The sequence below is a fragment of the Pinus tabuliformis genome, chromosome J (genome assembly GCF_031772625.1).
Source record: "Pinus tabuliformis cultivar Carrire ecotype Pingquan chromosome J, CPIR1, whole genome shotgun sequence".
NCBI lineage: Eukaryota > Viridiplantae > Streptophyta > Pinopsida > Pinales > Pinaceae > Pinus > Pinus tabuliformis.
In genome coordinates this window covers 447361599-447388011 of record NC_142295.1, presented here as the reverse complement: position 1 = coordinate 447388011, position 26413 = coordinate 447361599, and the positions used below count along the sequence as shown (strand labels likewise).

The window sequence follows — 26413 nt, the reverse complement described above, 5'->3', positions numbered from 1 at the left end:
CATATAACCAGAATAATAACCATGATGGAACAACCATCAAATCAACATAACAAAAATTACAAGTACTCATGAAATACAAGAGGAAATAGCTCTTATTAACACATGCAAAAGCCAACAAAGTCAAGGACTTCCACGTACCACTCGGCTATAGCTTGAGTTGAACCAAATATTTCTTTTAGCCAATCACCTTTGTGCCATATTCCAACCATGAATGTGCGACTCAAGACAAAAACAACCAAGGCTTCCCGAAAATTTAACCACCTCCACCTCATGCTCTCACGATCTCGCCAAACCGGTTAAGAGATCACATAAGCAAACCAATACATAAACAACAAGGGCTTCCCAAAGATTAAACCACCTCCACCCTAAGGCTTTGCCGCAATCTTGCTAAAATCGGTAAAGGGATTACTAGGCCCAAAACAAGCTTGGATGCCTCATAATTTCTTCACTAATACCTTGAGGAATTTGTCTGTCTCCACCATAAGGATTTACCGCAATCCCACCAAAATCAGTCAAGGGATTCCTAGACCCTATGGGAATTTTCTTGGGACCACCTCACTTAATTCCAAAACCATTCGACAATCCCTATCCCTTTCCTCTTCTCTGTATTTCAAGTCCTGATGATGAGTCTTGCTCTAGGCTCGAAACGTCGACGAAAAGAAATAAGATGAATACTGTGGATTATCCGAATTCAACCTCTCAAAAACCACTCCACAGAAACCTGCAATCCAAAATCCAAAGCTCAACCAAATAAAAGAACCCCATCACACCATGGCTATCCGGAAATGGAAAGACAAGGCTAAAACCATTTCCACACCTAGAAAGACCCATGCTAATGACAACAAGATAACCAAATACACACATGCATGTACCATGCATTCAAAAATCAACCAGGAAATCACTTATGCAACCTGTTACCTACAAGTATTCCTGTTGAAGCTGCTTGATCCAACTTTTCCTTAGTTTCCTTTGCCTTCTTGTCTTTCCTTTCTTTCATTTCTCTAATGCTAGAGTGATCCAAGAATTCTCCAAGTGTATAAGAGTATGAGAGAGTGAGATAGTGGTGAGACAATAGAAGAGAGCTCCAAGCTAAAACTAACAAAAGGTTGAAACAACAAAAGTTGTGAACTGATCCTCAAAAGCCTCCTTTTTTTTTTTTAAATTAATTTATTATTATTATCATTGAGGCCTCTATTTTCTTCAATGTCCTCTATTTTTCCTTCAATTTCCTTCTCATGCAAATATGTGACCTTTCATCTCCCTTTTCTCCTATTTTCCTTTATTTTCATAAATAAAATACCAATTAATGCCTCTTTTCCTTTGCCAATGCCTCTGTCAATTTCCCCTTAGCCATAATAATCCAACTGAATACCCACTAGGATGTTTTGCCCAACATTCAGCTTAGAATACGTGTCCCATGACATTGGTCTTATTCTTTTTGCCTTTGTTAACTTCATTACACAAACTTCTAACCCAGGGTTGTTACACTCCCAATTTTTAAGGAGCCAATGAGTTGAAACTAAGCATATAGACTCCTTTTAGTGGAAACTAAGTCATTAAGAATGAAAACATCTAGAATCCATACCAGGGATAGACCTCCAAATACACCTCTAACATCTAAGGCCATCACCTTACCTCTTTTCCTAAATCTCTTGTGGAGGGATTCCATTGTAACACTATAACTTTCATTTTTTTGAAGCACAACAATGTCAGGAGATTTTGTACATACCTTGTTGCTTAAGACCCATTGCTTGCTCTTATCATTGATGCCTAAAAAATTCCATGAAATGACCATGACCATCATTGTTAACTTTGGTAGAGAGAAAGTTGGAAGGAGTTTGCGATTAACACATTTTGACCATAATTGACTAGAAGATCTTCGATCACCTGAAGTAATTGTAGATTGGTTTTGCATCCTTGAAATCTATCATCTCGAGGGTTTGTTTTCAAAGGTTTTTATCTTGCTAGTAGAGATCCTCAAGGCAATGGTTGAACTGGGAGATCGAGAGCCAATGAATGAATTTTTCTTACTTTAATTGAGATCTTATTAGATATCTAAGATATGTTCACTAAGAATTGATTGCATGTCTCGATGCTGACATGCATCCATAGAATCTCAGAGATCAATACCATCTAGATTATCTTCTCCATCAAAGTCAACCCAACCTTCTTCTTTTGTTCCCCATAGAAACATATTGCATCTTTTTTAGGGTGGTAGAGTCCATTAACTTTATGCATTTAGGCTCCTCTTGGTTCGAATGATGATTTGGATTTGTGATCAGAGGGGGAATTTTTTGGGGAATCACCGGAATATCCATAGAAGGTGATTCCTTTGGATGAGATTCAAGGATTTCAAAGTTGTTTTTGATGGGGATATTTTTGGAAGTTCAAGGGTGAGTCCATTTCTTACCTGATATGCACTTGCTAGAAACTTTGACAAAGTCCTCTTCATCTTTTTTCATTTTATGGTTTGAGAGGCTTTGGGGGTTGTTTAAGAGGTAGTCACAAAAAATATGCCCATGCTCAGGGCATTTTGGCAGTGAAAGGGAATGTAGTCATAGTTGATTGTCTAGATTCAATAGAAGTCTTCATCACTTAAACATATTGAGTCTAGAAGAGGGACAAAGACATCCACATAAACACATATGTGAGCATAGGATGTGTATCTACTTTGCTTAATGACTTTTGCAATCTTGGAAAAGGTGCCAAGGGTATTACCAATGCCTTAGCAATTTTTTTGGATCCCAATATTCTTGAGGAAGAGAGTATAAAATGATGCAAATGGGGGCAAAGGTGAAGTTTTTCTTGTCTGGGTTGAGTTTCTTTATCTAGCATTGTAAATGAAGACCAATTGAATGAAATAAGTAGGGGCTATTTTCAAAGACTTTCTCCCTATCTTCCTAATTGTGAAAGATAGTGGTGAAAAAAACCCTTGGATCCCAGTTCAGTTAAATGTGTCCCTTTGAGTTTCTAGCAAGAATTAATCCAACTGATAAGATCCCTCTCAATGGGCTAGATGCCCAAAAATTTGCCAATAACATCATGATTCATCATATATTTCACATTGTTCCCCATTCACTAAAATCTATTTTCTAATGGGGCATATTGATTACCGTGAGGATGAATTGACTTGGCTTCCACACATTTGCTACTTTTGATGATTGTGGCATATCTTCAGTAACAAGACATTTTCCCTTTCTCCCTGTCCCTACACCTCCCACAACATTTGCTACGCTGAAATCATGATATGTTCCATTTAGAGTTAATTTCCTACTAAATCTCCTTGCAACATTATTAGCAAGAACATCTTTGAAAAAAAGGAAGTGGTCTCGTTGACTTCTCCATGGCATTACATTATCACTTAATCTAATCTATGATCACTTTTAAAGCCCTAAATTTAATCCTTCTCCTAATAAGCTGAACACAAATTAACTAGATGATGAACCTAGATACAGGTTCGAAACGCGTCAACCCTAGATATAGGATGCATCAACCTTAAATTTTCTATGTAATTTCTCCAAAAAGTCTTGACTTAAATCATGATTCACAAAAAACATCCAATCATTAAAATTTTTATTAAAAAAATACAATAAAACATTAAAAATAAAATATATGTTAAATTAATACATTAAAATAATCAAAATAACATATTGGGAAACTGAAATAAAACAATCGAATTCATAAAGTAAAGAAATGAATGACAAGTCATATTAACAATAAACTAATAAATATATTGTTTTTTTCCTTTTATAATAATAATCGACAAAGTTTTATCATGATTTAAAATTCTTACAGGATAATTTAACAAGAATTTATATTTCATAACAAATTGATTCTTTTTCCACTCACAATAAAAAATAAAATTCTACCATAATTCAAAATTCTTACATAATATAATATAATATAATAAACCACATTTTTAAAGGGTTTTGTTATTTTAAATCAATTAAAATAAATTGTTTTGACATTTTCATATTACTAAATACCGATAGCAACAATGGACAGCAAATTCCCATTTAAATTGTGATAAATACTCTTAAAATATAAAATTTTGCATTTTTATAAAATTTTAATTATAAAAATGCGAAATATGTAAAAATACATATTATATAAAGCAAGGAGGGCCATTTTAATTTAGCTTGTTTAAGTTTTGTCAAATATGTCTCTATGGAGGACACGCATAGTCCATCAGATAAAACAATGGAGAAAGTTTCGTTTTTTCCAAGGTCGTGATGGAATTTTCGGGTGATTCCTCCACTAATGGAGGCAGATGCAATTTTCTGGTGATTCCTACACTGATGGAGGCAAATATGAAGTTGTCATAAAATTTTTAACGATGTTGAAGCGACCGTGGAACTGCTTCAACCCCATTCACTGCCCCCATTTATTTCGAGTCATTAAGATGCAATTTTCATGGAAGCCATGTTATTAGGCCTCTTAAATCATGCCTGTATTTTTCTCATCCCCTAATTCAAGTCACAGCCTCTTCCCATTTATTGCTGGACAAAGAAGATCCATTTTTCCATGGAAGTTACATTATTAGGATCTCTAATTTACGCCTTACTGTCCCATCTTCTCCTCTGTCCAACAGTAAAGATCCTCTTTTATACTCCCATACCCTTTGAAATTCCGCTCACTTTTGTTGACAAAGCAGGCCACACAAAGAAACAGGAGGCGAACATCCCACCATCCCAGGTTGTTGCAGTGTTGTTTGCGTGCTCCAGGTCAGATTCCAAAGGGATAGGGTGGGATTGGGTGTATTTGACCACAAAGGGATCTTATAGGATCTTCTAGCCAAGCCTGTCGTGCTGCTTACAAGCACGGACCTAATAAATTGCCTGGTTATTATAATTATTCTTGCCCATTGATATGGGCGTTATTTGCTTTGGAGCAAATCATCATTCTGTTAGCCAGGCTTGGAATCGGTGACTTTACCAAGCTGACTGTTTTTTCTATAAAGCCCATGGACTATTTGGGTTGCCCTTAATTAGCGGCAACGATTTTCTTTCCATGAGTTTTTCGTCTTTCTGCTTCGGTGGATTTCTATGGTTTTTCGGCTTTTATTTGTTTGGTCTTTGAAATTATTTGTCTGGCCTGGGAAATATGATTATAGACTAATTTTATTTCGTACAGACTCTACTCTCCCTCCTTCCTTTGTATTCAGAACAATAATCTGTATCCTGGGCTTCCTCCTGCTGGGAGCTCTAAAACTACTTCTGTTTTTTAAATTGTTTGGAATATTGGCTGGAGCTGTCCTGCTGTGTGAGTCCCTAGTGTAAAATTTGGTTTTTTTTGTGGGCAAGCCTTCCTGATCGTCCCCTGCAGTTTTCACTTTGCGGGTCATACTCCACAACTGTGCTTGTCCATTACATACTAAAAAATTCAACTAGAAGGCAAATTACAAGCGTTTTGATATGCTATTGTCTGTGGAGGAAGCAATATTCTTTTCCTGTGTTGATCTTCCTTGCAGATCTGGAGTTGGGTGTCCTATTACATAATTACGGGCAGCTGGATCCATTGCTAGAAACCGTCTGTTTCTGTGGTTTTGAAGTTGAAGAAAGGCTGCAAGTCATGGAAGCATAGCATCAACTCAAAACAGTAGAAAAGTTTTACAAGGCTGGAGGTCTGGGCAGTGAGTTTTGATCAGTGAAAGTGCTTGGATTGAAGCTGGAGCGCCGTTTTCAATGAAGAAAGGGAAATTGGACCCTAATGGGGGAGGGCGGTTGAAATTAACACATATTATGCTGCTGTTTGCAGGTATGTATTTGCTGTTTGTGTGCTTAGAATTCTTCCAGCTCTTTGGAACCCGTCCAATATTCAATGCAGATGAGAGTACAAAAAGTTTGGATGACTTAATCAGAGAGAGTTTGGGAGAGGAGGAGGACCAAGATAGGCCTTTCTTCAGGTCATTATTTTATAAGGATACGCTTCAGAAAAGAGTAGATGACAGGCAGAGCAAGAATGCTCCACAGAGGCCTCAGAAAGAGTCATTCAGACTATTGCCAGGAGCTGTCCCAATTAATAACCCCGTCAAGCCCGAATATGGGCGAATATCAGGAGCCATTTTGGAGCAAATGAATGAAACAAAGGAGCTGTCCGAACTTCAGAGGATGGCGAAGGATGCTTGGGTCGTTGGCCTGAAAGCATGGAAGGAAGCGGAAGAAGCAACTACTTTGCAGGGAAACCAAAGCATTGCGGGGCATTTGGGGGAAGGAGCAGTGGAGCCTTGCCCTCAATCAATATCCTTGACTGGCCAGGAAATGGAGAAGTCTGGGCATATGATGCATCTTCCCTGTGGATTGACATTAGGTTCTTCCATAACATTAATAGGGACTCCTCGCAAGGCTCACATTGATTACTCACCCAAAATCTCTAGTGACGAGCCTTCTACATTTGTGTCTCAGTTCATGCTTGAACTGCAAGGTCTCAAGGCAGTTGATGGTGAAGAACCCCCCAGAGTGCTGCACGTCAATCCCAGACTGAAAGGTGACTGGAGTGGTAGGCCTGTCATAGAGCAGAATACATGCTACAGGATGCAATGGGGCACAGCTCAAAGGTGTGAAGGGTGGCGAACAAAAGATGACGATGATACGGGTAAGCATATTTCACCTAAAGTAATAAGTTCTATGAGATGCTAGCAATACATGTGCAGTTAAATTTGTGGCATGATTGACATGGAAAAATATCTACATTTGTTAATCATTGGGTATAAACCATGTTTCTTGGATATTTCAAATTTTCACATACACATCAATATATGTGCAGTTAAATTTGTGGCATGATTGACATGGAAAGTTATCTAAAGGATGAAATCGTTGGGTATAAACCATGTTTCTTGGATATCTCAAATTTTCACATTACATATCTATATTGGGCTGGAGGGCCTGTCCTTTCTGATGTCTAATACACTGTCTTTCTGCAAGGCTATCATCTCATTTATAGTCATTCTACACTTTGATTTGACTTGAATCCTTTCCTGAAAAGGTTGGGAATAGAATTGCGTTTCATTGCGGCTCATCCAATACAGTTGTCAGGTTCAAATTCAGATTTCCAGCCCTTAGAGACGTGGAAATGTAATCTAATGGGGTTGCATATAATTTCAAGCATGGGAAGTTTCAGCAAGGTAGCCTGAACCTTCTGGGACCAAGTTTCTGTGGAGTATCACATCCTGTCTGTTTCTGTCTGCATTGGAAAGAGTTGGAGACAGATGAATGAATAGGCAAGCAGGGACACCACGAGATTGATCGATGTTCCTTCTTGTGGAAAAGGCAATGCTGGGCAACTGTTAATGGTGATGCCAGTTTGCTCCACATGGATGATATCGGTGTTCAAATCAAATTTAGCAATATAGTTTTCCTCACTGTTGCAGCTAGGATAGAGCTTGTCGGAAAAGTAATTGGCTCTCTTGAAATTTATACCAAAACGGATATGGTGGTTGTCCTTGATTAGTCCCATGACGTATAATTATACGTATTCTTTTCTGTGCATTAATGAAATAAAAAATACATTGTTTCCAAAAACTAAATATCAGTCAGGCATCGGTGATGCTTGTGAGTCATTCCAAAGTAACAAGCCTCGCTTAGCAAATACAAACTAAAAATGCTCGTTAAATAATCTGGTAGGCAGTCACAAGAGAGGAAACAGTAATTAGCTCTTTTTCAAAATTTTTCTGTTCTCTTGATTGTGTATGTGTCTCTGGTAGACCGGTCAAGTCTTTGATTTCATTTCATACTTCCAAACTTCTTTCCACCACTAATTTTCTGTAGATGGTTTCTCATGGCTTATACACACACACATGTTTTCTGTGGGCTAAGAGCCAAAGTATTGAGTCTTGACATTGTGTGCAATTTGACAGTTGATGGGTCTGTGAAATGTGAAAAGTGGATTCGAGATGATAATGAAGGCCCTAAAGAATCTAAGACGACATGGTGGTTGAATCGCTTTATTGGTCGTGAAGTAAAGCCAACAATGGATTGGCCATTTCCCTTTGCAGAGGAACGCTTGTTCGTACTTACTTTAAGGGCAGGATTAGAAGGCTATCATATGAACGTGGATGGTAGGCACGTGACCTCGTTCCCTTATCGAACTGTAAGTGACTGTAACTTGTTATATTGAAATTTTCTTTGCTTTACCACATTTTTCCATCAATATGCTTAGATAATAAAAAACTCATGTTTCAATTTGAATCAGTGTGCCCTCTTCTCAACATTTAACCATCTATTAGAGATATATACATCAGATTGATGTTTCTGGGATTTAAATTTTTAATTGAGTCGATACTATCATAGTGCATGGTGAATCTTTTGTTTTCCAATACAGAAGATGTCAATTGTGAGACTTGGAAGCAATCAGAAAAGGAAAAGGAGTGATAACATGAGAAGGGAAATGACTGAATTAATAATCTTCCAACCTGAGAATAATTTCTCCGATAATGTGTGTTTTATCAATTTCCTGCTTTGATTTTAAGTGCAGTTGCTGAAGCATTTTCTTCCTGCTCATTAATATTGGTTTTGGGACAGGGCTTTGTTCTTGAGGATGCAACTGGCTTATCGATAAATGGCGACATAGATGTTCATTCAGTATTTGCTGCATCCTTACCTACATCTCTTCCAAGCTTCTCAACTCAAAGAATCCTTGACATGTCAAACAAATGGAAAGCTCCCCCTTTGCCAGAGGGTCCCATAGATCTCCTCATTGGTGTCCTTTCTGCAAGTAATCACTTTGCAGAGCGCATGGCTGTGAGGAAGACATGGATGCAATCTCAATTGATTAGATCGTCAAAAGTGGTGGCCCGTTTCTTTGTTGCCTTGGTAAGAGGAAGTAATCATTAATTTGCTTGCAATATTTTTTTTAAGAATTACCATTTCAAACATGAGAACTCTACTGTGGACTTGCTAAAATATATTTACTGTATCAATATGTTGAATTTCATGACTACGTTCTTTTTGAAAATCTCCATGGATTATTGATTTCAACTATCCAACGCCATTGGTTTCTATCCTTGAAATTTCATGCCTACTTTCTTTCTGAAGATTTCCATGAATTATTGAATCAACTATCCAACTTCATTTGTATCTATCCTGCAAAATAATCTTTACTGGTCCCCCGTGTCTCCAACACACCTACAATTCCAGACATGTTATCACTGATCAGGTATCTTACAAGCGACATCTGTAGATAAACCTAGTTATGTATCCACGAGTGTACTTCTCATTTTGGAGAAAACATTTTTACAATTTTGACTTTATTCATCGTGACTTCTAAGATTGACAGTGTACTGACAAATTGTGGAGAGGACACTTCATGCATCCAGGCACTTATGCATGTGTGCACATGCACAGGTGCATGTCTGTCTGTCAATAATGGTATGCATGTTTGTGTATGTACCCTTCTCTATCCGTGTTTACACACACACACACACACACACACATATATACACATCCTTTTTCATAGCAAAGGCTTGTGGATGTATTTGGAGAAACTGCGTCTAACCGAAGATGATGAAGGTGACGATCTTGTATGTTTGAAGAAGGATGAAGCCCTAGGATTGATCACTCTTTATGGTGCACCAGTGACCAAACCTTGATCAGCATACCAAGGGTAGTAGGAGTGACAAGAAGATTTAGGATGCTTTCCATGCTTTATTTGGTGCAATGAACACTACTCAAGTTCATCGACTTGGAACAAGTTCTCCAACCTCAAAATGACAGATTTATCTACCGTCAAGGAGAATATTTCCAAGCCCAAGAATGTGAAGGTTGAACATTATTACATCTGGTGGCCAAGGTAAACATGGTTATGAGTATAAGCCTATAAGGTAAATAGGGTTATGAATTTATTAGTATTGTCCTTAACAGTGTTGAAAATATCAGTATCGGCAAAATATCGGCGAGGGTCTTGAAAACATCTTATTGGCAATATTGGCGAAAATATTGTGGCAAAATATTGAAAAATATCGGCAAACATAAAAAATCAAAATTTTCAGATTTTTAAACATATAAAGCAATAATGATATTTAGCCCATATTTTCAAAATATGGTGATATTTTGCCAAGATTTTCAAAATATCGTGATATTTACCTGCCGAAATATCGGTTGCCTGAAAATATCGCGATATTTGTGATATTTTGCGAAATATCGCCGATATTATCAACACTGGTCCTTAATCACCTTTATCTTTTATTTAGAAATTTTACTGTCAACTTTTACAATGTTCCTCTTTTCCTCAAGGCAGTCACTTCACCTACGTTACAGGATGTCTTTTCTAACCTTATCTATTAGTGTCAAGTCACCTTGAGGAATTTGGGTGAACTACCCTCTAGAGATCAAACTCATTCTAAGGCTTCTACCTCATATGTACATGAGTCTGCAGGGGACACTACCAAATTCTCTCAAAGAAGAGGAGAATGGCTTGCTCTTATTGCAATAAGGAGGGATATGCTTTTAAAAAAAGATTGATAGCTGTGCGCTCTACTCCAAGGTTTCCACCTTTTTGCAAAAAAATATTTCAGATTCTGAGGCAACTAGACATATGTTGAATTACAAGCACCTTATCTCCAATTTTAGTGATCAATGTAAAGGTGAGCTGTTAACTATCAATGATGATTCAACTCTTTTGGTTTGTGGTTGTGGCATTGTTGTTAATGATAATGCTAAGTATGGTGATGTTCTACATGTTCTTGGAGTGGAACGAAATCTACTATCTATTTATTGCATAACACACATTGATAAAAAAGAGGAATTTTTACCAAACAAACGGGTTGTTAAAGGCATAAATGAGAAGTTCAAAGTTGTTGCTTTCAGATATTGTGATGAATCCAAACGTATGTGCGAGTTGGGGAAATCTTCTTCATGCCCCCAACTTCAAATAAATTCATTGTAGTGGTGGTCAATGTAGATAATGATAGTAAAGCTATGACTCCTTTGTCTTGGTCGCAACAATTATGGATAATTGGGATACATGAGTCGTCTTCACCTAGCTAAGGGTCTTCCACATATCAACTCTCCTAGTGGTGTTTGCTAGGGATGTGTGATGGGTAACATCATTGAGAGTCATTTCCACTAGACAGCTCAAGGCGTGCCTTTAAGCCCCTTGAATTAATTCATAGTGATATTTGTGGTTTTGTGGCCACTTCTCTTGGGGTAGATAAATACTTCTTCACTTTTATTGATTTTTATTGTTTGTTTCTATGGGCCTACACTCTCAAATCCAAGGATGAGAGGTGTTTGGCAAATTCCAATAGTTTAAAATTCCTACAAACAGAAGATTGATCATCTTCGGCTTGATGGGGGAGGCAAGTACACAAATAATGTTTTCCAATAACTTATCTAGTCTCATGACATTTATTGGTTGAAACACTATTCCCTATACTCTCGAGCAAATTGAGGTGGCTAAGTGTAAGAATAGGGAAATTATCGAAATGTCTCGATGTGTGCTCCATTCTCATGATATGAAGTTGTCCTTTTGGGAAGAGAGTTTTGTTTGTTGAGATTATGGCTAATCTTTAGATGAGGCCATTTTCTGACCCTTTGTTTGATGTATTGGTAACTTAATTGAGCTTGCATATGGGTAATTAATCCACTTTATTGTATTTGTCTATATTTGACTAGGTTGGCCCAATCATGCTCCTAGGGCTAGTACTCTAAACCCTAACATTACCCTTCTCATTTGTAAATCATTCATTCAATTTGTTATATTGGTAAAAACCTAAGGGCAACTTACCTATAGCACTTCTCTTTTGAGTACTTGTATTTGAATAACAATCTTCTTCTTTTTGTGTTGGATTTCTTTGTTTTTTGTTTTGTAAGCTCTGGATCTTATATTATATTGAAAAATTATGTATAATGCATAATACATATAAGCGTCCTGATCATATTTGGCTTGCCAAAATGAAAACCAGGCGTAGAAGTCTGATCAGGGATGAAGCTAAAATGTATTAAAAAGATCCATAACAAAGTTGGATATGCCCATGCCCCTTGAGTACAATGTTGCAAAATGAGGCTATGGGAGCCATACTATTCGAGATAAAACATTTAACATGCAAGAAAAACTACAAACCAGATAGAACTTCTAAGCTTACTATTGGTGGCATATCGCCACATGGATATCATGCGCACTAACCCACGTGAGCGGGAGGCTTTGAATTGGCAAGAGGAGGGTGTGCTCTGTTTGGGAGCAGAGCCTCTTCCAGTTGTTGTAGCCACCATCAATAATCTGATACAACAAATGGTTTTTGGTTTCACATCGATCGAATAGGACCTTCCCGAGCAAATTCTTGATGTGTCAGTACAAATTGACTTTGTGAAAGTAGTGGTTTGTTCTTGCTTTGGGAGTGCCCAAATCTGGCACCCAATTTCCAACCTCTACTAAGATTTCAGTGTCTAATAGCTCTTGCTGCTTGTCAACCAATTCGTGCTCCATGTTTGATAACTCCCCCACCAAGGGAATGTGTTCTCGGAATCTTTCTGCTGACGCTTGAGCCTAGGTGCGGGTGCGAGAGTGACTTGCGTGGCCATGACCCCCCCCACCTCTCCTCAAGTGAGATCATTCCTTGGGCATCGTTGAGGAGTGAAGAAAATCGCTGCAAAGATAGGAACTGCTAACTGGGAAGAAGCCAAAGGGAAGGAGAATGGAGGCCTATGATGGAGAGCGAGAAGAGAGCAAGGAGAGTTGCAGAAAGGGAAAGAACAGATCGAAAGAACAACACCACTCGAAAGCACCAGAGCTAGGCCACCAACCAAAAATCCTCGAAGTGCCAGGGATAACCACAGACTTATGCAAAGGAGAGACCAAATAGGACCATAACATTAAACCTGAGCATTGTTCAATTGAAAGTGCAAAGAGAATAGTCGTTTTACCAGGTTCCCCTCGTGGAGAGGCTGGTTGATAAGTTGAGCAGGAGGAAGTTGACTAGAGTAGGCGAGCAAAGTCCGTAGAGACCAAGGGACTAGGCCAGGAGGGCATGGTCCTTCAACTCGATGTGTGACTAGACTATCTTTCACAGTGCTGTTGTTACTTTATGAACCCAACACCTGGCATTTAATTCCTAGCATGAAATGTTACTGAATAAACACACAGCTAGGTTCCTAACAAATTTAGTGGAAGCACATTTAAATAACTGATTCACTAAAACAATGACACAACCATATTTTTTCCTAACAAGTTTTTCATTAAAATCCAAACTTACGTGAGATCTTGTCCTGAGATAATGGCCTACCTGAGAAAGTACAAAATACAATAACCTAGATCTGATCCAGTAGATATGCCTTAGATTGTTGTTTGATCTTCCATACAGATCTAGATCTCTATCCTCTCTACAGTCCCTCGGACCCAACATATCACTCACTAAGATGCTGCTCTCAATCTTGTGTTGCTGTAGTGTGTCTTTCTCCTCTCCTCAACCTTGCTTTTATAATTTTACACTGAGCTAAATCCCTAACCCTAGCCCTAATCTCAAAGTGATTAACAACCTAGATTAGATCTCGCCTCACTTGAGATCAACGGCTAAGATTAAAACATACACATGAAAGTAGATTATTTTGCTTTTCCTAAGTTTCTTTTAGCTCAATAAGCCAACATATTAATATTTGCAATTGACTAAGTTAGACTAAGGCTAAGTTACATTAGCAACTTGCTCACACTAGAGCAAGTGTTCTAAGGAGAATGTGGTTGACTTCCGCATGCCTAGACACAAGCCTTGTGCACCTGCCCGAGCTACAAAAATCTACACTCCCTCTTAGTGAGGGAGGTACTTTTGGAATAACCTCCTCCATTTGGATGTCTCCAATCCCACCACATCATCCGCTGTTGTAGCTATTTCCTTTGAACAGGAAGACTTCCATGCTACCTGCTTTGGACTCTGCTTTGAAGACCTATTTCTCCCAACCATGCTCCTAGGAGACTGCTCATGAACATCCATCAATGTTATCTCATACCAACTAGTTCTGACAGATATGGAAGAGGCCTCTTGCCCATCTTCTAGATTAGAAAACTGAGTCTGCACTCAATCTTCAAAACCTCCTGCCCATTATCTGTAACTTTTAAGGAGTTTATCTTCTATTGAACATTTAAAATCTTGCATGCTGCTACTTTTTCGAGCATTCCACAACTGATTTGTGTTACACCCTTCAGAGAGACTGAACCACAACTAATAGAACCACAACTAATACTCATGATCCACCTCTCAGAAAGGTGGTACCATGCAGTGTTTTTAAACTCCAACTCGGCCTTAGAATTGACCAAGAGTCAACTCGGACTTGGCCATGACTTGAACTGGTTTGAAATTTGAATTTAATGACTCTATTTACTAAAAAGTACATAAAATATTTAAATTTTAATGAAAAAATGTATCTTAAAGATTCCAGACCATTAGAGACAAAATATGCAAACTCTGCTCACATATATACCACATAAGCATGAATATATGAAAATGGCACCAAATGCAATACATATCAGAAACAAAACACTAATCTATGAGGCTCTAAATGGCCTCTAGAGTCCAAAAAATATGTTACAAGCTATTGGCCTACTACAAATCACTGATCAACATGATCAATTATCAAACTCATTGCCACTACTAGAAATGGGATCCTTAGCATGAGCTACAAGATCATTCTCTGGCTCAAGAGTCTTCGAAGTTTGAACTCGTTAGACATCTCAGGGACCTCTGCAACTGTAGTAGTACTAGTAGAAGCATCAGCTGCACAGTGATAGTGCCATGCCTTGGTCATAGGATTTAGGGTTCAGGTAGAATTTAAAAAACTTTTTTCTAAAATTCTGTGATGTGCTGAGGAAAATGACCAACTCGGCTATGGAGGTACAGACTCGGCTGAGTTGGACTGGTCCAGTATTGAACCAGACCAGCCATGCATTGCCTCAGCCGGTTGGGTACCAAACCAGTCCCTGACTGGAGCAGAGGGCTGACTTCACTCAGTTTATTTTCAACTCGGTCAACTTGCGTGAGTCCAAGTTTAAAAACTATGGTGCCATGTCTGTCCCTCATTTGTGGCATGGGTTTGGGAAAATGACTAAAAAGTTATTTTCCCAAATTTTTAACTCTTGTTGTCTAAGCTATGTTTCATCTATCCTTTTCCAGTCAATTCCTCTAATGAAGGCAATGCAGGTTGCTAATGAATTATGCCTACTAAATTTGCATGTTATGACAATATAAAAAAGCAAAATGAACATGACCAGATATATGCAAGTTACTTTCAGATGGGTGGCTTAAGTAATCTGATTATATGCTACAAGGATGTGTTATCAATACTCAAACTACTATGTCCATATATAAGAATGTTCGATGGAACTTCTATGCAGGACACAAGTGTCATTTAATTGAACAAACAAAACTTTAGGTATCCTTATACTTGCTTTATTCTGACTCCTGAGTGTAAGTTTTCAGAAATGAATAATAACTTTAATCTTCAACAATGCAGATGGTAGCACAAAAGTGTGTTATATATCGTCCCAAATTCCCCTTTTGCTTAGGTATGCAAACAAGTCTACCTTACTAGAGAGTAGGCTAACTAAGATGATAGGAATGCATAAAGTTTCCTTTGGTAACGACATTCTCTATTCTCTCTCTTTTGTGCGTCCAATAAAATTAGAAGTACCAATTGCAAAACAAACCATAGATACTTGCATTCAATTCCATAATTTTATATTATATACAAATGTTTGCAAAGGAGTTCCATATATTCTCAAGGGAGTCATGCTGCATGATAAATATTTTTATTAAATAACAGCAATATTAACATTATCTAGAGCTAGTGATTTGAAACAAAGAATATATGGAGGTAGAGTGCACTGGAGAATTTATACTACCATCCACTGACCATGACTTTGCATAGCTGTTACAGCCCAACTGTAGAGTTATGGTAGTCAAGTCACCCCCATATTAGGCTTTCTTTTACAAGCTTGCCAATTGCACCAGAGTTTTGCACTAAGAAATCTGAAGGGAGGACAACAAACTATGCTACAAACCAATACCAATGGCAGTAGAAAGCAAGGATATCCTTCACATTACAGTTACAAAATCACAGGGAAGAACTTCAACTTTTCAATCCTCAAGTATAGACCAACAATTACATCAAGTAAATAAAATGGACTCCTTAAGTAGACCAATGACAACAAATTAGAGAGAATTTAGATATCAAATCATAAGTCCGTTAAACTAATTCAGTGACAAGACCGCTGGAATCCAATCAACAAATGGAATAAGTTTTCTCATCCTTTTGCACCCTCATCTGGCTACAACCCATCAACCATATGTTGGTTAAAAGATCTCAGAGCAGTAGGGGATGTTTCTAACACTCTCCTCCCAATACTCTGGCTAACAAAAAATTTTAGAGCTCTTAATAACATTCAGGGCCACTTATCACTTTGAATTCCTCCCAAGCATAGGATAGGGCCTGCAGCCCTTTCAATATATGGTTCTGCCTGTTAGCGATCCATATACATGGGTAAACCTAGGAGATTTTTTTTTCTCCTACGTTGCAGCTAACCAGCCAGCAGCCCTACCATGAGCCTGTTAAAGAATCCAAATCAGCTGAAGCTATAGGAGCCTGTTAAAGAGAGGCTTCTTGTATATGCGGGAGATTTTTACACCATAGAAACACACCCATAAACACTCCAACTCTGCGATCTGCCTTCGGGATAATTCGGACCTGCAATGAGAGAAAGATATGCCCAGAACAGTACTCAACTTAAGCCCAAACATTCCTTCAGCAAACTTGGCCTCCAGCCTGAGGCACCCAGCTCATAATGCAGCCCAATCAAGACGTCAAACAGTTCCCTCCTTCTTTGCTGAAGCTATCTTGCTTTCTGCGGCCATTTCAGAGAGAGATGTGTGTAATATGATGTGTGTGAGCATCTATTTATAGACTATTTGTTGGGGTCAAGGGATGTGACTATTGGGTTTGATGAGCCAACATACAGGTGAGTCTGACTTTAATAATTTGCATGTGAGAAAACAAAAATTCAAAATCACCCTTCCGCTTGTCCAAATGAGACGATCTTTATATCGATTTCGGTCCTCTCAAAAAGAGGAATTCAATGCTACAATTATCTTCCCCAAAGGAGCTGTCCAAAGTGGAATTTGACCCTAGTTGCCAATTTTAACACTCTCTCTCAACTAGGGAGAATTGCACCTGCTAATCCATCCATCATAAATGATCATGCCATCTTGTCGTCATGTATCATCTCTGTTTTCTCTGCTGAACCATGATGTAATAATGAAGAAGAATTGATCAAGAGTGAGTCACAAGACCTTACCAGTTACCACTCTCCACTGACAAAAGTCAGTTCGGAGGTAGAACGTCAATTGATCCCAGATCAAGTTGTTGAAACATCATTCATCCTAGACATAGGGAGTACGGCAGTACACGATGCGTCCATCGGTAGTGCTATGGTCCCAAACCACTTTTCCCAACTCATTGGCCAGATGAGAGGTACTTCCCATGTGTCCTAGACTATATGGGTAGGATGATGCAAGAAAATCAGCAGGGAAAGAATATATCACACCCTGCTCACAACCACTCATAGGGAAAGGAGAAACCACATCCTACAAGCGCCTGTCATAATCACACGTAGGGAAAGGAAGAATCACCTCCTACAAATGCATGTCATAACCACACGTAGGGAAAAGATGAACCACCTCCTACAGTGACATATCACAATCATCGTAGGGAAAGGATGAACCACATCGTACATGCATGAAGAACACTGGGAGTAGGGAAAGGATGAACCACGTCCTACACGCATGCAAACCAACAATAGTAGGAAGGATCCTACACGTGGGGAAAGGATGAATCACATCCCACCGACATGTCAACCACAGATCGTAGGGAATAAGCATCCTACATGTGGGGAAAGGATGAACCACGTCCCACCGACATGTCAACATATGCCTATAAGCATCTCTCATGGGGTATCCGTAGGAGAAGGTGAACCACTCACCCTATACATAGCGCACCAATAGGGGAAGATGAATCACTCGCCCTGTCGTCGCTCATAGCTCAATAAGTACCCCAAGTCTTCAGGAGCTCCCCGGGCTCAATGTTTAATCTTTAACCAAGGATCCCTGTATATAGGGAATAGTGCCAAGCTGCTTTCTGAAAATCAAGATTAGATCTTGACGATGATATTGATGATTGGATCGTCAATGAGAGCCTCATAGCTCCACCCAACAGCATATAGACGAATACACAACTTTCTACAGACATATTGATTTACAGCAGAGATCGTAGAAGCACTTAGCAATCCTATGCTTCTTGCATATCTTGATGAAGGAAATATTTAACTGTACTTACTCCCTCTTACTCAGGGAGACCACAAGCCTCAGCTTGTCTTACCAAAGTGCACAGTGTTCATCTGGCAGCCTGCTCATCATAAGATCCATGCCATATACCATATAAAGTGATATCTGTTGGTAATAAGTGAAATACTGGATTCTCTGAATCCTATTCTGCAATATACAACAATGGTGATTTTCAACATAAATGGCTGCTGAAGAGTTTCCTTAAATGGCTATGCTTGCTACCATATACACTCTGCTTCAATAGTGCTTCAGAGTAACAGATTTCAGTCTTTAAGAAATAAAGGTGGACTTCAAGAGATACAATACTTAAATGTGCTCTTATCAACTACCATACTGTCAACTGAGCCAGCTTCCATGGAATCTTAAATTCCAGCAGTGTGTTTTCAAGCATAGATAATAGAATCATAGAGGTATCTCAACAAGCAGATATCCATTTATGTGACTCATTGAGTCAGAGTCTTTATAGCGAGATACATGATAGGTGATTATCAAGAATACCGGGGATCAGCAGCTTCTTCATCACATCAGACTTTTAAGTACAGGGAATAGTATATCAAGGCTGGGTTATCCATCTTAACTTTTAGACGAGAAGGGCATCATCTGTATCTTCGATCATGGCTTCCTCTATATATTGGGAAAGTGACTTAGCCCACATCATAATCATTGAGCCATCTGCAACCTGCTACTTTTCCTGTTTTTATTCCTTTGGTCCATGTGCCAAAGTCATCCGAATAGGTCCCTCTGAATTCTTGCTCCAGCTGGACATCGAACTCTTTTATTAATCTGCTCCTCATTTCTAAGGTGAAATATCATCATGCTGGAACTGACTCAACAAACTTCCAATTATCAAACCTCAGCAATGCACAGGTGAAGACTCTCACATGTTCTGTCCATTGAACTGACAGACAGTAACAACAGTATATCAATTGAACTTTATTGCTGATATCACAAATATGACTGACTGAATGAAGATACCAAGGGACTTGTTCTGAATGAAGTGTTCTATTCCAATGCCAAGGTGTCTTCTGCATCATAGATCCAGAGTCCTAGCCCTTATTAGCACTGATCTTTAACATCTTCGGTCATACTCAAGGAGAATCCAAGCAATAGATATCATGGGCCAAATTATACCAAGTTATTTAAATATATTTAACAATATGCCTGGATTATGTATAATAGCTGATGTACTGAAGTACTTCCAAGATTCAGTGTTATTGCAAAAGAAAGCACTTTAAACTGATGAAGGGAAACTGACTTCTCCCCTCCCGGTTCTGGTGCTTGACATTGAATGATGAAAGACTGTGAACACTTGCTGAAGCCTTGACTTATTTCTAAGGCGAGTGGAGGATCCAAACTACTTGAGGTAATCAACTATATACAGTAGGGAAAGCAAGCAAGGTGATTTCTAATGAAACAATCTTCAGGTGTCCGCAGATTTATACACCTCCAGGGCTGCTACATTCAATGATGCTGCTTCAAGATTCTTCAAAAAAAAGGTCGAGGATTGATACTACTTGATGCCTGTAAATCTCTTCCTTTTCAATGTACCCAAATATTACAGATGACTGTACTAAAGGGATTTAATATAGGTTAACAATATTGCCACTGTAAATAAATAACATTTCATAGGTCAGCTTGACTGACATAAGAGATTCAAGCTGTGAATCTATATATGAGTTGATTATGACACTGATGAAGGAGCACTTTATGGATCTCATCACCCAGCTGCTTAGACTGTCTCCATAAGTTAGCGTACATAATATGAGTAGATGATTTAATCCCTTTTATGTTATGAACCAATACTGAGATTAAGGTGATGAGCCTAATTGTGAGATTAATAATACATCGATCTAGATCTCCTTTGTGCAAGGAAAATATGATATGAGTCTCGGTTCCTCTTTCTTTATAACAGAGACTCAAGTTTAGTTCTTTTGTGATGAAATGAGTTCAGGACAGGAGAGCTAGACTGCTTCGAGAAGCTTGCTCCTCATGCTCAGGAATGTGAAAAAGGTTGAGTAAAGATTCATGCTCAAAAATGTCCTTTCAGCAAAGTCAAATTTGGACTAAATATTTACGCTGGAGTAAACTCAGAATTTTAATTCTTTTGAGGGCTGACCTTTACAGGCTATCATACGAATGTAGACCATTTTCCTTTCTTCTAGAGTTGATTTGATGGTCAGCATTAGAGATCAGTCATTTCACAAAACATTAATATATTCACTTGTTCAATAATGACTTTAATATACATACCAGAGCCCAAAATTGAAGCAAGGTGCAAATCTGATGGTCTTTCTTTTGCTGATATTCACAACTGTGCGCTGGATGCCTCCTTGTTTAAACTTTAGATAGATTGAGACAATAACCTTTGATGCAGAGATCGGATTACTTGCCAATAAGAGCAATCAGGAGAGGGCTGATAAATTAGCTTTGGGTTCCTTTGAATAGGGCTGAAACATCCTCGATTAAACATGATTTGATCCCCTCAACATAAGTAGTCTATACTTCATTAAGTTCTGCACTTCAGCTTTCAACCTTGAAGAGGAACTCAACCTCTTGTCATGTCTACCTAACTTGTTTCAACAAGGTATGGTCCTTGACATTAGTATGTGTAATAACATAAGGGCCATGTCAACAAATGGTATTAATACCTTGCAAATTTTGTAGATTCAGTATCCTGCCTCATGCAACATTCTTCAGATGTTCAGCAAGACATATGACTGTAATGTATGGTTTTACAGATTTGCATCTTCAACGCCCATATCATGCTTGAATACACCAAGATGTCTTACATGCCACACATTAGTAGAGGTATTTGAATAACTGTCCTTAAAAATAAATAAATATAGGAATCCATTCTTTCCTCTGTTCAATTCGGCAAGCTGAAGTATGTGAGATCTTCCTTGAGGATTCTACTTCATGTTGACTTACCTTTAGACTTGCAGGGATCAAGGAGGCTTGTCAACGAACTCTTAGCGATTGCTTTCTCTCACTCTTGCTTGGGCTTTGTACTTACCATAGCTCTGATACCATGTTAAATTAGATAACATGTTCTTTGCTTAGGACAATTACTTCAATGTTCCTTATGTGCCCAATTTTAATTTCCATTAAGCAATCACATAAACCATTATCTCATTGACAGTAATTGAAGAAAGAACATAAACATCAAGAGTAAAGGACTAGCCAAGACAAGAGGACACAAGGTTTGGCTCAAGCCAGGGAAAAACCCCAATGTGGGGAAAACCCTTAATCAATTCTTCTTATTATTATTATCAAATGTTCAGCAGAGGAAGAGATAGAGAGAGTACAATCAAAGTCAAAACTGACTGTCCTGAGCCAATGACAAAACGCCAAAGAAGCTACCCAAACAAGTGTGCGATCCTGTCTTTGAACAGAAGCAGATTAGATCTGCCCTAACCAGTGATCAGTAGTAGTTACAAGATGATCTTCTGAAGGAGATGGATCAAGTTATGTGGCCTCCTTTGCTAAATATGATGAGCCCAAAAACTGTATTGTACTAGGAAAATCTCTGAGATTATAACAGACCTGGTTAGGGCACATGCCAGCCCTAACCTACAGCAGCAACCTCTGTGTTAGCCCCCATAACATGCTTCATACTTCTTCGCTGATCCTTCATGTGATAGCGGATTAGGGAGAACAGTCTTCCAGGCCTCTTGGCCTCCTTCAAACACGAATCCAAACCAGCTGAAGCTCTAGGAGCCTGTTAAAGAGAGGCTTCTTGTATATGCGGGAGATTTTTACACCATAGAAAGACACCCAAAAACACTCCAACTCTGCGATCTGCCTTAGGGATAATTCGGACCTGCAATGAGAGAAAGATATGCCCAGGAAGCTCCATCGCTATGAGATGATGTACAGGTCGCTACACTTTGTCTAAGCCCCGGGGGAAAGATCAAATCTGTGATTTTCCCGAACAACTTGGAGTCGTAAGAGACCCTTGTACAAGGGTCCTGCATGTTGTATACATTGAGCTCTGGGAGCTCTGGGGGCTTGCGGTTCTTACTGGAGCAACATACGACCACGGGGTGACTCACCCTCCCCTGGTGGTGCGCACTGGGACAAGATGATTCGCTCTCTTGTGGGACAGGATGATTCGCTCTTCTGTGGACAGGATGATTTGCTCTCCTGTGAACAAGATGATTCGCTCTCTTGTGGGACAAGATGATTCGCTCTCTTGTGGGACAGAATGATTCACTCTCATGTGTAGCAGGATGATTAGTTCTCCTGTGAGGTCTGGATGATGTGTTCTCCATGACGATTGTGTAGCAGGATGATTAGTTCTCCTGTGAGGTATGGATGACAATTATGTAGTAGGATGATTAGCTCTCCTGTGAGGCCTGGATGATGTGTTCTCCATGGCGATTGTGTAACAGGATGATTAGTTCTCCTGTGAGGATAGGATTGATTAAGTTCTCCTGTCGAGGCATCCTACCCGTGCAGTTTGGGACTCATGGGAAGTACCTCTCATCTGATCAATGAGCAGGGAAATGAGGATAGGGACCATAGTAGTACCAGTGTTTTAAAAACCGTTTTTAAAAACCGGTTACCGGTCTAACCGGCCGGTTAGCAAGCCTGCCGATCTAAACCGGCCAAAAAACCCGGTTTAAATGCTGATTTCTCCATTTTTTTGCCCTAACCGGTGAAAACCGGCCGGTTTAGGACGGAATCGGCCGGTTTGTAACAAACCGGCCGGTTCTGTCCTAAACCGGCCGGTTTTAGGCACACCCACCATAGAGTTAAAAAAACATATTTTTTACTGTGTTTGAGGGGTTTTGGGGGGGTACTAAGGGTGTTTCAACCCTAACAATGTTGGCAATTAATGGTAATGTTAAATTCTTAAAGTAAAAGTGACATTTCCTTTAATTTTCATTTTCATCCTTTTACTTAAATTTTTAACATTACCATGAAATGACTCAGGATGTTTGAGAGTGGTTTCGACCTCATTGGATTTCATATGGAGAAACTAGAATTTTAGATTTCACTCAACATTCAGCAGACTTAATGGTTTTCAGGATTTCATGGTTTGGGGGTAAACAATAAATGCAATTAGAGCTCCAAATGATGAGAAAAACACCTGATCTAGATCCCATTGTGTTGGACGATATTGATCCAACATCAGAATGGGTGGAGGAGACTGAAGAACCTGTGTTTGAGGTTGATTTTGATATCGACATGGCTTTGGCAGGGGATGAAGCAGAGTATGTGGTGGCATTAGAACCAGGATCAATAGCGGCATCAAGGAAAGGCAAAGAACCAATGGAAGGCACTAGTCATGCAAGTCGACAAACTCGTGCTTCCATTAGGTCCACTTTTATTGTCATTGGTGGCATTGATACTGAGGTTGCAGATCAGGCTGAGGCATCCTCAGACTCTAAACCAGATGATGTCTATGTAGCTCCTGATGATGATCTTGTGTCTAGTAGTGGTGATGAACTTGATGATCGATCATGTGTACACTGTAGACTTGTAGTAGGCCAATGGCCTCATAGCTTGCAGCATTGTTTTTGGACTTTATAGGCCATTTAGAGCCTCATTTCTTATGTATTTTGCTATTTTGTTGATGATATGTATTGCACTCGGTGCCATTTTGGTATATTCACCTTTACATGGTATATAAATGAGCAAACTTTGCATATTTTGTCTCTATTGGCTTGGAATCATGGTTTTACATCTTAAAAATAGTTTTGTTTCATTAAAAATTAATTATTTAATGTATTTTTTAAAGCCGGTTCGTTTAGACCAAACCAGTCTCGGTTAGACTGGTTCCGGTCGGTAAACCGGTTCATTAGGTGGACCGGTCCGGTCACCGGTTCCGGTTTTAAAAACATTGAGTAGTACCAATGGACGCATCGCTGTATCTACCGTACTCCCTATGCTAGGATGACCTTCATTGATCTGGGATCAATGATACTGGTCTGGGACCACTGGTAGGAGTTGTACCCACTATGACACTGACTTTGGGTCGGTTGAGGATTGGTCTGGGACCAGTGGTAGGAGTTGTACCTACTATGACACTGGCTTCGGGTCGGTTGAGGATTGGTCTGGGACCAGTGGTACACACTTTGAGACTGACTTTGGGTCAGTGGAGAATGGTATGACACATTCTCTATCAATTCTTCTTCTTCATGGTTCAGCAAAGCTAGCAGTGCTGAGCAGAGCCAGCAGAGCAGAGCAGAGCCAGCAGAGCTAGCGGAGCTGAGCAGAGTTGAGTAGAGCAGTGCAGGGCACTGATAGCAGAGATAGTACAGTTGGACATATGGATCAGCGGATGGAGTTATCCCTAGTTGAGAGGGAGTGTTAAAATTGGCAACTAGGTCCAAACTCCATGTGGTCATATTATTTACAGCAGCTGATATTTTTATTGGATCCCTCCCATCGAGAGGTGTAGGATTGATCTAAAGATCATTTGATTCCGATAAGTATTTATGAAGTTATGAATTTATTTATGTTATGGAGAAATTGTTAAGTCAGCCAGCAACTGATGTAGGCTCAGAAGCCCAACAGTCATGTCTATTCAACCTCTACGTTTTAGTATAAATAGAAGAGGGCTTCAAGTCATTTCAACACACACTTGGATCTCTTCCTCTCTCTACTTGTCTTTGGGTTTTAGTAGGAGGAGAGATCCTAAGGAAAAGCTGAAAAAGCCGGAAAAGCCGGAACTGTCGAAAAAGTCGGAAAAGCTGGAACTGCCAGAAAATTCGGAAACGCTGGAACTCCCGGAAACGCCGGAACTGCCGGAAAAGTCTGAAACGCCATAAAAACTGGAAATACCGGAAAAGCCGGAAAGGCCGAAAATGCCAGAAATGTCGGAAACTGCTGGAAAAGCCAGAACTACCGGGAACTGCCGAAACAGCTGGAGCATCTGTCTCTGAAGGAAGGCAGCATGATGTATGAGATCATGGGAAGCATAATAAGCAGCATGATGATATGAGCATGGGCAGCATAATGATGCATGATGATATGAGCATGAGCAGCGTAATGATGAATGAGATCATGAGCATGGGCAGCTTGATGATGAATAAGACCATGGAAGATGCAACATGATGAGCAGCATGAAGATGAGAGCAACTCAGTCATCAAGGTTCAACACATGTGACAGTGTAGCAAGGTGTCACACGGTAATGTGCAACAAATAGACGAGATGCAACACTATGATAGGTGAACGAGTCACCTTAGAGAATCAGTTGAAGCAATATGTCTTTAACCGATCTCATGCCGATATCAAAAGTCAAAGTGATTGACTGCTATTGTAAATGTACTATCTCTCTCACTTTCTCTGCTGAACTTTGAAGAACATAAAAGAAGAATTGATCAAGGGTTTCCCCACATTGGGGTTTGTCCCTGGCTAGCGCCACATCTTGTGTCCTCTTGTCTTGGCTTGTCTTCTGCGATTTATATTTATGTTCTATTTGCAGTTTACTTTATGCTTATGTGATTGCTAATGTGGAAAATAAATTGAAATAAATTGCTCTAGCATAGAACATACCTAAAATTAACAATTTCTATTAGAACTGTTATATCTGTTGCTTCTATTATGGGTTGGAAATTACATCAGGTGGATGTGGAGACCATTTTCCTCAATGGAGTAATTGAGGAAGAAGAAGTGTACATGAGCTACCTTAGGGGTTTGAGGTGCATGAAAAGGAATCTCATGTTTGCAGATTAAAGAAGGTTTTTGTACTAACCTCGAGCTTGGTATTCTCAAATTTATGGATATCTGATGAGTCTTGGTGGATCTTGCTATTATATATATCTCCTATTTCTGACAAAAATAGGACTCACATGACAATGGAAGCGACAGTGGCAGCATGATTTGCTTCTGTGATAAAGGGAGCAGTCGGGATTACCACAGGAAGCAGTCGATATTATGAGAGGGAGTTGACATTTGAGTTCGAGATGAAGGATCTTGGTTGGATACATTACTTCTTAGAACTAGAAGTGTGGCAGAAGTCGGGTAAACATATTATCATGATCCTTTAGAGAGTTGGGATGATGGAAGGCCAGTCCATGGTCACTTCCATGGTAACTAGTTTGATGAAGCTAAGTGGTATAGGGAGCAACCATATTGCTACAATAGGA

General features: G+C 39.3%; 1 protein-coding gene across 1 annotated transcript in view; it reads left to right on the top strand.

The window, feature by feature from the left end:
* Positions 1 to 4153: 4153 nt before the first annotated feature.
* LOC149227740 (hydroxyproline O-galactosyltransferase GALT6-like) overlaps positions 4154 to 26413 on the top strand; it is a 36542-nt gene continuing 14282 nt past the window's right edge. The window contains exons 1-3 of the mRNA XM_089377901.1: positions 4154 to 6594; positions 7856 to 8088; positions 8520 to 8810. Coding sequence (XP_089234027.1) covers positions 5685 to 6594; positions 7856 to 8088; positions 8520 to 8810 — 1434 coding nt within the window. The 5' untranslated portion in view covers positions 4154 to 5684. The remainder of the gene's footprint in view (positions 6595 to 7855; positions 8089 to 8519; positions 8811 to 26413) is intronic.